Source organism: Opisthorchis viverrini (genome assembly GCF_000715545.1).
Source record: "Opisthorchis viverrini unplaced genomic scaffold opera_v5_1, whole genome shotgun sequence".
NCBI lineage: Eukaryota > Metazoa > Platyhelminthes > Trematoda > Opisthorchiida > Opisthorchiidae > Opisthorchis > Opisthorchis viverrini.
Genome location: NW_008751657.1, coordinates 3,953,523 through 3,966,379, shown reverse-complemented (window position 1 = coordinate 3,966,379; position 12,857 = coordinate 3,953,523). Strand labels below are relative to the sequence as shown.

The window sequence follows — 12,857 nt, the reverse complement described above, 5'->3', positions numbered from 1 at the left end:
TCTTCGACTTCCGAAATACCTCGCCAAAATGGAGTTAAGGAAATCACTTGACTTAATTTCAGTAGTTATGATCAACGATTAGGAAAATTTGGTCTGATTTTCCAGTAGCCGATGCACGCGAGAACTTTTTTCGTTCTCTGGACTCATCAGATGGACTCCCCAAGATCATACACCTCACCCGTTGCCCGTCGATTGGACGTTACTCACTTTTTGACAACCCCACGCGTATCTTTTGAAGTTTTCTTATCTCTCGCGAGATTTGGCAGTGGACTTCAAATATTCCATACAATTCGGCAACCTGGAAAGTGGCTTTTGGATTCCGTATGCGAGTACAATGGGGGACAACTAATCCTATAATCCTTGTTTCCTTCCGTGAAATATCCCATGTAAATGATACCACTTTGGCATGTTTGCTGCGCTCCGTAACCCATTTTTGTTTTAATCATCCCATCCCTAACCCCCCATTGACCCGTAGGTCCCGAATATGCCAGTGCGTCCATTTTTGAATTTCCTGTGCAAATTTCTGAAGCCTGTTCTGTCGCACCTACTAGCAGCATGGAAACGGTGCCCGCAAACAGCTACCATCCATCATTCCCAGCCTTTCCACCCGCCTCCATTCCGCATGCCGTTCCCGCCCTAACTTCAGACGGTACATTCAGTATTTATTCAGGTCCTGCTTCATTGCCCATAGGCACCGGGACATTAAGACCACTGTCGAAACATGTGACTCCAAATCCAAACCATCGGCTTCAGACCACAGTCGGTCAGCATCCGGCTGGCCTCATGTTCCTAGGTGGTATCGGATTCGAGGATATGGATGCGTTGTATCAGGCGGCTCAGCCGAATGTCTTCAGTTATCCACCAGAAATGGGACGTCCATGTAATATATATCAACCGGATCAACTGGTACCAGCACAACAATCACAGAACGGGAACTTGGTAAGTTTCGTGGCATTTTACCTTGACTGACTTCCAGTGGTACTGGTCTGCGTCATAATTGAAGTATGAGCTACTGTAACTGAGATGCATTGCTTCAAACTGCGATGGAGTCAAGCCGCTTAATGACTGTATGGTCCCAACAATGACACAATGACACTTTCAAGCGCTACAGACAGTTATCCACAGAAATGGGACGTCCATGTAATATATATCAACCGGATCAACTGGTACCAGCACAACAATCACAGAACGGGAACTTGGTAAGTTTCGTGGCATTTTACCTTGACTGACTTCCAGTGGTACTGGTCTGCGTCATAATTGAAGTATGAGCTACTGTAACTGAGATGCATTGCTTCAAACTGCGATGGAGTCAAGCCGCTTAATGACTGTATGGTCCCAACAATGACACAATGACACTTTCAAGCGCTACAGATCGTATTTGAGCACATCTCTGTTCTACTGTTTATTCACATCCTGATGATCACAAACGTTCGTTCTTCACAGTTGTTGGCTTCAGTAATTTCTCCGAATGAATGGTTGTCATACTGTCTACTTTCGTAAGGCGTCTTACGCCTTTCTGATGATTTTCTGCACTTGCGTTGATGACTACGTGTTCCAGACATAGAAATGTATGCAAACTTAAGTATGCACTCCTTCAGGGCATGTCAGAATCCGCCACCGAGTGGTTGCACCGAGTTAAGTGAATTTCAGTCCTATTCGAGTGTTTCGAGCAGATGCTTCGTGTTTGAGGTGAAATCGCAAGATATCTCTTAATATCATATATCTTTTATTAGAGTACATCAGTGAACGTAGGGAATGCATACAGTGGTTGCCAGTTGAAGTCGCTTTTTAATGTTTAGGAAAAATCAAACACCATCGCTCGTGACACCAAACGGTTGTCGTGACAGTCGGCTGAGAAAATAGCGTCAATTCTGGTGTTTCTAATTATTCACTGGGTAAACGCTTTCGGGATCCCGAGCGTGTGTTATGTTGGGTTCCGCGAGGAAAACTGAGTGATATTAAAATGACATCTTCAATACTGGGTTTCTTCTTGGAGTTTTTCTTACAGAGAGGAATGCTTTATCTAAAGAATGCTTTACACACTTGCCAACGGAGTAGTTCAAAATAGAGGTGCAGTGTGCAACTTTTTGTTCGTATCAACTGTGATAGCTTCGATTGCGCCACAGCTACGCCCAGGAAAGTTGCCATAGCTGAAGCAAGCACTACTGTTTTGATGTCGACTATAAAGGGCGCACTCTTGTTGGTTTTTTTTTCTGTTTCCAGATGGGAACTTCTCAATTAGAATTGCCTGATTGCTCCTGGTCGAGCTTATAATAATAACAGGACGTGACTTACATGTCGCTGATCAACAAGACAATATCGGTGCAATAATATCACTTTTGGAGAAATGCTAATGGAATCTACGGACATCACTGGTTGGCTGTTGTCTTCGAAAAGTAACAGCCTTTTCGTGTCAGAATGAATTGAGATTTGGAAATTACTGGCAGTATACCACCGACTGATTAATTTTACTGGGCTCCTTTGAAGTGTTAGTGATCTGGGTGTAACGTAAATAACTTGATTATCAGGTGACAATCACTAACGAATGTCTGTTTTATTAGATGATGGTGATTACAAAAGTTATATGCACTTGATAAAAATAAGTACAACGCCAGAAGGGAATAAACTAAGAAGTGACTTATCGTTTGTGGACAACTGACGAGGGTTCCTGAGTGAAGTTCCGGACGCGAGATGTGCCTTCTCTGCAGTATAGCTGCTACACGTGTTCCGTAGTTGTCCTTGGAGACTTGTGGATCTCAGTCGATTTCATGTGCGCTCAAGTGTTTTGGGCTGAGCTGCATGCCTATTTATTTTGTGCAGTGTGAAGAAAGGGGTGTCCATTCGTGTTTGATAATTGCGCGAACGTGAATACAACTTGGCCTGATGTGGTTGAAGTGACGCGTGACGCTGGTGGTAGCCGCATAAATAACAATCGATGGGAAATGTTAGTTTATATGTTGTCGGCTAAGGTTGCAAGTGGGACAGGAATCTTTACGTGACTTGAGTGTTTGTGACGTGTGGTCTAGTGAGTGACCGCTACAGAAGTAAGCTACTCAGTGGATGCTTCAACTGTGAACGTTCAGTTATGGTTGTTGGTCTGTTCGCATAGCTTGGCACTTGGATTGCAGCGCATCCGAGCTACCTATATTTCACAAATTGGCACATTTGGTTATTCACATTTGTTTATTTTGCATGCCGCAAAGTAACAACCTATTTCGAAAATGAATAATTATTTCACATACATTTATGCATGTATTTGACTACTAGATATCCGAATTTCAATTTCAAACAGAATAACAACTTGAGGAGTTGTGATTACTAGAGCCAATCACACTTATCCACTTGCGTTCCCTCTGGAATGGATCATGGATCACTTGACCAACTTTCTACAAGGAGATATTCAATAGAAAGTAGACGGGATTTCATCCGTAGACGGACGAAATATAATTCTTGTTGAGGATAAGACCACAGAAGTTCCGTGGTTGTGCTTCCGCATCCATACCAACTGTTTGGCGACGCATCAAAGATCTTCTTTTCATACTTTGGTCCCACCAGTGGATTTAATACAAACGATGCGTGACTTTTGCTTTTTTGGCATTGTTTAGATGTTAGTTTCTTTATTGGAGCTATCTTCCCTGCGTTACTGCTCTCCTCCGGTCACCTACTTTCAGGATAACCCTCTAGGCTCAAATATCTATCAAAATAGCTTTAACAAAATGTTCATATCTTATAAGTTATCTGGCAGATAGATTGACATTGTTTTAATCGAAATTTTGTACTCATCAAAGTACATCCGGATATTGTCCCGCAGTAAGCTAGTCCACTTTAATGGAAGACCCATTAAAGCACCCGGTGAAGGCACCTCCAACGCGCTTTGCCGGATCGTACCTACTAGACAAGGAAGACAATCTAGTGACAGTTCATTATACTGATATTTTGCGCGAGGTCCCATCTTGTCTGGTATCTTGAGTCCACTGAAACATTTCTCGTGTATTTTGGCTGACATGCTCTGTCCACATCGATGGACGTCCTGTTTAAGCGGTTACGTTACCAAAAAAATGAATGAGAAGATGATTTTCGTCCTAAATATCGATTGAAACTGTCAGAACGGGTTTTACGAATAGGTCTCACATACATGTGACCGTCCTGATGTTCTTCAATGTGAAAATTACACTACGTAACGTTCAAGAAAACACCCAAGATTTCGCTAATGACCTCCAGACCCAGCATGACACTGTTAGAATTTGTAATCCAAGAGTTGCTGTGGAACGGAGTCAGTTCAGTTTTTTGCAAAGTAGTGGGAGAACATCACGGAAAAAATTGCTTGTGGAGGTCTGTCGAGAGTTGTTCTCGCTTCTAAGATGATTCCATATTGAATGGCAGTTTGTGGAGTGTACTCTTACAGCCGCTCTTTTGGGTCATTGAATGTCATCAAGTTCCCGAATTCCCTTTTAGGGAAGTCAGCAGTACGTAACCAGCCTGCCTCTTCTGTTGTTTCAGAATCTATCGGAGACTCATGAACCGTGGCTTTTGGCTAATTCCAAACAACTGAACCCCTTGTGTTCGGAAATCGGTCCACAAAAGTCAGCTTGGCTGACTGATGTCCGTGGTGGAACCTTACGTTTGTTTCCAGCTTCTGTGCAACAGTTCCCCCTCGGTCACGCTTCTGCGGGCGTAAACGATTTAAGTCAAATAACCCCGCAGGTGTCGCCGCAGCACTACTTTCCACCACACTTGATTCTACAACACCCAAACCAACATCAGCAACAACAGCAGCAGCAGTTCCGGTCTATGGCTGTTCAGCAGCCATCAAATAGCATGAAGCTCCCAAACGGCGAGCCTCATGCCCAAGCAGATATCCATCGTGGAAGTCCCGTTGGGGCTGCATCTGCCAGTGTAGCCTATTTACCTGGTGTTTCTGATTCAAACAGTAGAGAAACCAATCATTCCGGACGTCTATCTATCTATTCTGTGTGCACCTGAACCCTCGTTAAATCCCCCAGGATTCTATCCACTGGTCTTTCCATGGCACCCATTGTATTCGCATTTTGTTAGTGATGAATCTGAGTTGTCGGGCGAATTCGCCCCTACGTACTTTCAGTCGTCGTCGGAGCCACATTCCTCCCAGGCACTACAGTCCTACTAGTCTCTGTGGTTTTCGTCCTCATGTCTTACTCCAGAAGTGTGATTTAGCCTTACCTGTATGATATGAAAATCATAGAGTTTTAGTTCCCTTCTGCTGCCCGTTGAGGACGTTTCCTGTGGGCGCGCTACTAATTGCTTCATGGTTTTTCTATTGACTTCAAAAACGTTCTCATTCATACGTTTCACCAAAGCTGCGCCAAATAAAGTACTCGTCCAGATCAAATCGAAAGTAATACTCATAACACTATCTGTGGTTATTCCATGTTTTCGCTATGTGCGTCTATTAGAACACTCTTTCCGGTGTAAATCTTGGGGAAACATTTTATGCATCCTTCAACTGGGAATTCTGGATGTTACTCTACCATCTCTCTACCATCTCTCTCTCTCTGTATCATGCCATGGTTCTATCCATTTGCCTTTGTATAATTTGTGTGCCCTCCGTAGACTGTACTCTTTGTCTGTGCCTCTCCTCCACTGCCGTGTACATGCAGCCGATCCACTGCCGTGTACATGCAGCCTGATGCCGATCCACTGCCGTGTACATGCAGCCTGTCTTGTCCTGCATAAGGTTTATGTCCGTTTCTCACCATCTCGTTCTCTTGTGCGGCCTCGCAAATGGTGTCCGAAGTTCACAAATTCAATTGATCGATTGACTGAACCATCATCCTGAGGAAATTCCCCATGCTTCTAAAAAATATAATCCATCAGTTTACAAAAGTAACACTTATGTTGAACTTTTAACAGGTGTTCCCCTAATTTCGAAGTCCTATGACAATCCTATCTGCTTCGTGGGATCGTCGACTAGCCTATGTCGTCCCACGATTCAGTACACCGTTCTAGTCTACTAGTGTTCCTATTTTTTTACTCGTTAGCATTATTTGGGTGCCTCATATTCCCCACAAAGTCCATTCCTTACACAGTACTTTTGTCGGAATTCCTGGGAGGTTGTCGTGGCTTTTCAAATGCTAGAGCGTCGGTTTTCAACAGGGAAGAATTGACCTTAGAGAGAGAACCTTCAAGGATTAAGAGGCACTGAAGACCTTAGAGTTTGAAGACGGTAATAACTAAAATACAGACTACCGATCTGCTTCGTCAAATGTTTGAGTCGTTTGATATTACGCCAAGCTTTTACTTTCCTCCAGTGTCTTCTGACTGCCCGTCTTCCTGTGCTAATCCTGGCAAATGTCCTGTTAAAGTGTATGGTTCTCACTTCAGGACAAGCTGTTTGAGACTCGTGAGGAAAATGGACAACATTACGAGCTTGACCGGTTGCGCTTTGTACAGCTGGCAATAGTTTCATCTGTATTCGTGATATGCTGGTTTCAAGGTCGTCCACACCTTCATGAACCCCGGCCTTTGACTATTGGTTGAAGGCGACCAGCCAAAATAACAGTTTGTTCGCAGTCACCTCTCCATTCCTTTATAAACCCCATTTAAGTGTTCGGGCATCCATATCGGTAGCTAGCTTGTAGATCCCTCCAGAGCAAATAAGATTATATAGACGAGCGGTTTTTATGATAGGTAGTTCTACCTTTCTTTTCCTGTCCGATCGGAGGACAACTCGTAAATGACACACAAACTGATTGCACGAGGGTCACTCTTGTTTTTTCCAAAGCCTTCGTAATCGTACTGTATTCGTTGGATCGCAGATGAAACAAGGTAGGGCCTGTTCATATCCCCAATACCTCGGAAAGGATTTATGCGAAATGGTATCCCGTGACTATAAATTGTTTGTAAATAACCAGAGTTCAAATAATAGCAACCGAGTTACTATCTGTTACGTACAGAACCACAGTGATCTCGGGCTTCTGAATGCCTTACGTTTCACCACACAACGGTGGTGTATTCCGCAACGCAGCGAAGCGGTTGTCTGCGCTTTCCTTTGTCGTATTCATGTTACACCCAGAATACCCAAGACATTATTGGCAAGCGAAAGATTGTGCATGAAGGCTTGAGCAAACATTCAGGACAGATATTAAACTTCGATTCTGATAAATTTGTTGACACAGGCGCCAGCTAACACCCTAGAGTCATTCTCACCGGGCACTTTGTCTGGTCTGATGATAAACGTCTTGATAAAATGTGACTATCCAGGTTCTACTAATTTTAGCCGACTATGTTGACACTGTCGTTGCGATAAAACTGGGCAAACAATGTGGAAGCCAGTGGGCGTGAGATAGCGGGTTGGATCTTTGCGAGTATCCCCGACCTGAATGACGAACAGGTCTTTCAGCAGTGACGCTCACCCGTCTTATTCAACGAACTGGAACTAGGCTAGTTTTGCTCTGATTAGCATAGCTAAAAGTGGTCGAGAATTCAAGGGTAAATTAGAACAATGGGCGATTAGGCTGGCATCTGCTGAATTCACCTCTAAGTAAATTTGTGAACGATCGAATTATACTTGGAAGAATAAGGGAGATTAGGAAAACAGTGAAAACACATTCGTATTTCATTATTTGGACGAGGTTGAACCGTTTTAAAAGATCTTTAAGCAGTACCCACCATTTAATTTTCATTGGGCGTCGTCAGCTGTGCCCACTCAATGAAACTCGGAAGAGATGTGAACCTGCGAGCAGATAGGAGATCGAACACATTACATTTCACGTGCGAAAGGCCGATAGCCCGTGTGGTATATCTTTACCCAGACATAATGTAGTCCCGTTCGTGTCACGAACTCTGCTTTGTCCGTGAGAATGATGTATTACATGTGGGATGTTTTCTTTCTGCGCAGGTTACTTACGATATGTGAGTAGTAGGGCGAACTCAAGTGTTCGTTTCGTCAAGTTAATCTATGACGAAAGGTCTGAAACACTGCTCAGTTGTGTAACACTTGCTCGGAACCCTGAGAGGTGGGCATCCTGTGGGTGTGGGGAGGGTCTGAACTTGCATCCGCCCTCATCTGAGAAGCCAGTCGACATCAGATCACATGCTACCAAACCGTTCTGTTGACTTATCATTGGCGCTCTATCCACAGTACCGACCAGCTAACCGTAGCCAGTTGGTGTGATTCAAGCCCTTTTCGAGAATTTTGCGATTTATACTATTCTGTGATTCTGAAAATGAAGTTAGGTGAAACGAAAATGCACGGGGCCTGTCGCCTCTTCATCGAAATTGAGCTTCAATCATAAGATGAAATTCATTATTCAGAGTGTTGAATCTCCGCTTTAAAAGCGGCTACCCATTTCTTTCACACTGGTGTAAGTGAAACGTATCACCTGTAGTTATAACTCAACTTAATTTACTGTGTCCTAACAATCATGGTACTCATTTTTCCACACTGGCGTATACCGTGTATGATAACAGCACCCCTCGACCTCCCCCCCAGAAAAATTCTACTTTTAATCGGCAATAAAGTGTTGTTCCTGAAGTTTTAATTTTGCAAAAGCTCCAAAAGCATGCACTCGTTCCCTACTAAACTTTCTATCTGGTTGTTTACTTTTGTCGGAAGTGACCGCGCCAAGAGAGGGATATTACTCGAAAAAAGCCCAAGGCCAGGACAAGGTTCTCTCTGGTTCTGGTAATGCGTCTGCAACAAGTTCCGACAGTATCGCCGATAGCATAGCGCAATTCAAGTATGACTTAGAGGCAAACGTGGTGTTTGAGGATTAGCTCGAGTACTAGGTGGATCTGTTTCAAGTCGGCGCAGAAGCTCAGAAGATCGCATTGGACGTTCGGTTATTGTTTGTCAAGCTTGACCCAGTGGAGACGTATAAGTATTTGAGCCTAATCTCCCTTATTTTCCATCTGACAGGTCGCTTGATGATTCGACCGTATTGGCAAAGCACTCATCTTGGGGGTGCTCCTCATTGAAACAACTTGAATAAGCCAAACTCTATTGCTGACGAATCCGAACGTTTTACAAACCCACAACGAAACACCACTTTGGTCCAGTCTAGAGGAGACGGTGGTTCTAAAGTTGATGCGACTTACCAGACTATTGAACCAGGAACTTCGTTCGCCTCACCTAAAGCTTCCACCTTGACGTGGAGGTCGGACTTGAGTACTCCAATTATCGCGCACAATGATCCGCATAATATACTGAAGATCGCTATCAAAGAGCCGCGAAGTCAAATCGATGTGGTGTCCTAAAAAATGTACTCTTGCTTTGCCCTGAAGATCGCCAGGTTTTCTTCACGACCGTCAGATATGTTGGGTTTATCTTCGACACTGGGGCCGATATTCATATTACGAGTACGTGTAAGCCATCCGGCAAATTCCAGCCCCAAAGAAGATTCGTGTGCTTCGCTCTCTTTATTGCGTATTCTATCCCTCTCTGCATAGTGTTCAACCGTAGCCTGTCTGCCATGATGGAACTTACGTTGGTGTTGGTCAGAGGAATGTGAAGCCGTTTTCTGAAAGCTAAGTTTCTCTGACCGCTTCTGACTTTCTACCGAAAACAACGACCTAAAGCTTCAGACATGTGACCGTTTTCGTTATACGCTCACCACTTTTTTGGATAATGCAGAGGAGAATAGTGTTGCAGCCTCGGTTTCCGTCATAGCGGAGGCGAGTGGGCCTGTTTGTGTGTATCGTAATAACAGGCTTCCTTTTGAGTCGAGTCAGAAGCTAAGTTTAAGGACAATGTCCATGCTGAGACATACTGCACTCCAAATCTTGTCCGAATCCACCAGCGATACACCAGCGGGTTCTGGTACGTTCAGACAACTTAGAAAATCATCGTCTTGAAGCTGAAATAGAAATTTTTCGCGGATGAGGTATGGGGAGCAGACACTAAGGTGGTGATTGTTTCATGGTAGTGGTAGAATCTGAGATGTGCACTGTGCATAGACTGTACCAGCGGGAATTGTCGGTCACGGGGTTTCAAAGCATCGGATACGAAGTTCGGGTCTGTCTGGTTCCTTAGACATCTAGAATCCCTACGAGGTGGTACAGATGGCTGGCTGAAGTAGAGGTCCGACCAGGTGTGGTCCTCTCTTTCAATTTCTATCTAAAGTCAGCTTTTCATGAACTGGTTCATCTTCTTTTTCGTAGTGAGCCGGAGCTGCGTGTATCCTAGGTTTACTGTTTGGTCAGGTCTATTGTATAGTCTTGGAGACGGCGAGTTCTTCACTAGTGGTATGGAACAATTTGTCACATTCTGGAAGTTCTATGCCCGCTTCGACCGTGGAAGCGCCATTTGGGTTGCCGTAACTACATTGGTGTCCCTTAGTGCAAATATGTCTGCAGCATAATCCCGTTATGTTTCGCCGTAATTTTCGCTGTACTGTGTATATCGGTGTGTATTGTGTCTGCTGTGAGTAGCATTCCCATCCCGATTTATTCCTTTTTAATATAGGATGCTGAGTTAGATGAAGTGTGGCTGAAGTCCTCCTTCCGAGCCACGCGCCCTCAAGGTCATTCCGTCCTCTCACACAAACAGTCAACGGCTTGACGTTGTAGTACCTTCGCAAAAAAGACCAAACATTAGTAGAGCGTACTAATATTCTGACGAAGCATGATGGAATCCTGAAAACGCTCAGACATGATGCCTATCCAAATGAGATACAAGGTAAATAGCAAGCGTCACAGTTCGTGATAAGGAGTGGAGCATGTCAACCATGGGTCCGGGTAGAATATTTCATTTTTTTGACATTTCCCCATTTTAGTTGCTCGCGTGTATATAGTTTTGTTATGCAGTTTGATGAATAAGATAGCTGTTGGTTTTTGCGATTGCCATTAACGTAGTCACCCCTGGGTCACTCATGACTGAACTAATTTCAAGACTATTTTTGCTAGTAAACTCTATTCACATGTATGGTGCCTAATCATTGCTAACTCTTAGAGGCGTTTTACAGGACAGTATTCTTTCTCCAACTTTTTATGCCTTTCACATTCATCAACTCCGGGTTCCTGTCCAATTTTCTCGTGTAGTCTCGCTGATGACAATGTGACCGAACTATCGAACTGCAGGGGCTCACATCGAATCAAAAACCTGTTAGAAAATCTGCAGAAGATAAATATACTCATTTGCAAACCAATCTGGCCTTCACAAGAGACAACTGAATTTCTCCTTTATGCTATTCTTTAACTGAATGTGCTGCACAAAGGTGCCTCATGTTTCAGCTGGTAAGATATTCGAGATGTCATAGTGTATCTTCATAGAGGAAACTACTCACAAGGCTGTGCTTTATGAAAGTCTCCAGATCTTCATTTCCATTAGACTTCAAAATGCCAGTATGTTAATATGTTCCTCTCTTTGAACATGACTTTTTGAATCGCTTGCCATTTATTCATGGTCTTTAGTCCAAGATCTGACATTGTGGAACATCACTAAGTAGCCGTCGACCTAGGTCGAAATGTATTTTGCAGTCCGATTCCGTTATAAGCTTTCAAAGTACAAATGCCATCTCCCCTCTAAATGCTACTTGTAAAATCGTTGTTGCATGCCTTCTACTCCACAGTGGTTTCACAGTTTCCCTTGGAAACTGTCGCTGTCCTATACTTGGTTCACCCAGACATGTTTTTGGACGCATGGAGTCCATAGTAGTGCGTGAAAGCTTTATAGATACCAAACAGTTGCTCATAATAATTTTACCAGGACAAAACACTCAGAATAGCGGTTCTCTAGTACGGATGGTTTCAAGGACACTTCTACTTTCTACAGATCGCATGGGGGTGCAGAATTTACCCTCCCTGCAGAACAGCGTCTTGACCAAGCTAAGTTCAGAGACTAGTAGTGCAATTTTCGGAAAGTAAATATAATGTCTACCCCATGTTCCTTTATGTTGGAGATTGTGAGCTAGTTTGTCATCCGGATGCTTTTTGGGCCGAATGTTTGCTCGTTGAACTTTTATTTGGAGGATCAAAAACAAACTGAAATGTTCTTCAATAATGAAGATTAATTAGGTNATTGTGAGCTAGTTTGTCATCCGGATGCTTTTTGGGCCGAATGTTTGCTCGTTGAACTTTTATTTGGAGGATCAAAAACAAACTGAAATGTTCTTCAATAATGAAGATTAGGTTTTCATCTACACGACGTCAGTAAAGTGTGGAGTGCGAATCATAGCATGCTCGTTCTTCTGCTTCAAGTAAGAAGTAACATGGTAGCGCCGTCAAGCTGATGTTGAACGGTATATTCAAAATCGCGATAGATATTCTCCCTCTGCAATGAGGGCTAAGATCCTCTAGTGGCGTACGAAAAACACCTGTTGATGGGCTTTGGTAAACTGTTCAGTCACACAAGAAATCGAAAATATGACGCTGCCAGTGCAGCGTAATTCAAGATCGGTGCAAAAACTTTGATGGAATTCACTGACACTCCACAACAGTTTGACAAATCTCGGAAGAATCCTTCATAGAGGGGTGTGTTATGTATTTCCTGGTGGGAAAATGGCAAATCAATTGATGCTATCAGTTTTGTTGGGTAACGGGTCGTGTTTCACGTGAGTGAAACAGTCATGGCGTATTCCGTATTTGAGCTATTGGACAGCTGGCTCGTGAAGCGACTTGAATGACTGCCTTCTTTATAGGGTTTTAACGCACCAGAGGAAGCAGGTTTCGGTGAATCAAGGGCACGTCAGTGCTTGCTAAAACAAGGTGAAACCCCATTCTGCGCTCGTAGAAGCGAAAAAAATATTTAGAAATAAAATCCTCGGTGGTGCAATTGAAAGTCTGTTAATGGAATGAAGCGATCTGTAGTAATGCACATTGTACCACGTTCTTCCAGATTTTTTACGAGTGGTGGCAAATCAGACTGGAAGTTAATTATGATT

General features: G+C 43.5%; 1 protein-coding gene across 1 annotated transcript in view; it reads left to right on the top strand.

The window, feature by feature from the left end:
• The window catches only part of T265_00062 (hypothetical protein), a gene marked incomplete at both ends in the record, with an annotated part of 83,682 nt that extends 77,749 nt beyond the window's left edge, over positions 1 to 5,933 (top strand). The window contains 2 exons of the mRNA XM_009163719.1: positions 476 to 939; positions 4,501 to 5,933. Coding sequence (XP_009161983.1) covers positions 476 to 939; positions 4,501 to 4,983 — 947 coding nt within the window. The remainder of the gene's footprint in view (positions 1 to 475; positions 940 to 4,500) is intronic.
• Positions 5,934 to 12,857: the final 6,924 nt, after the last annotated feature.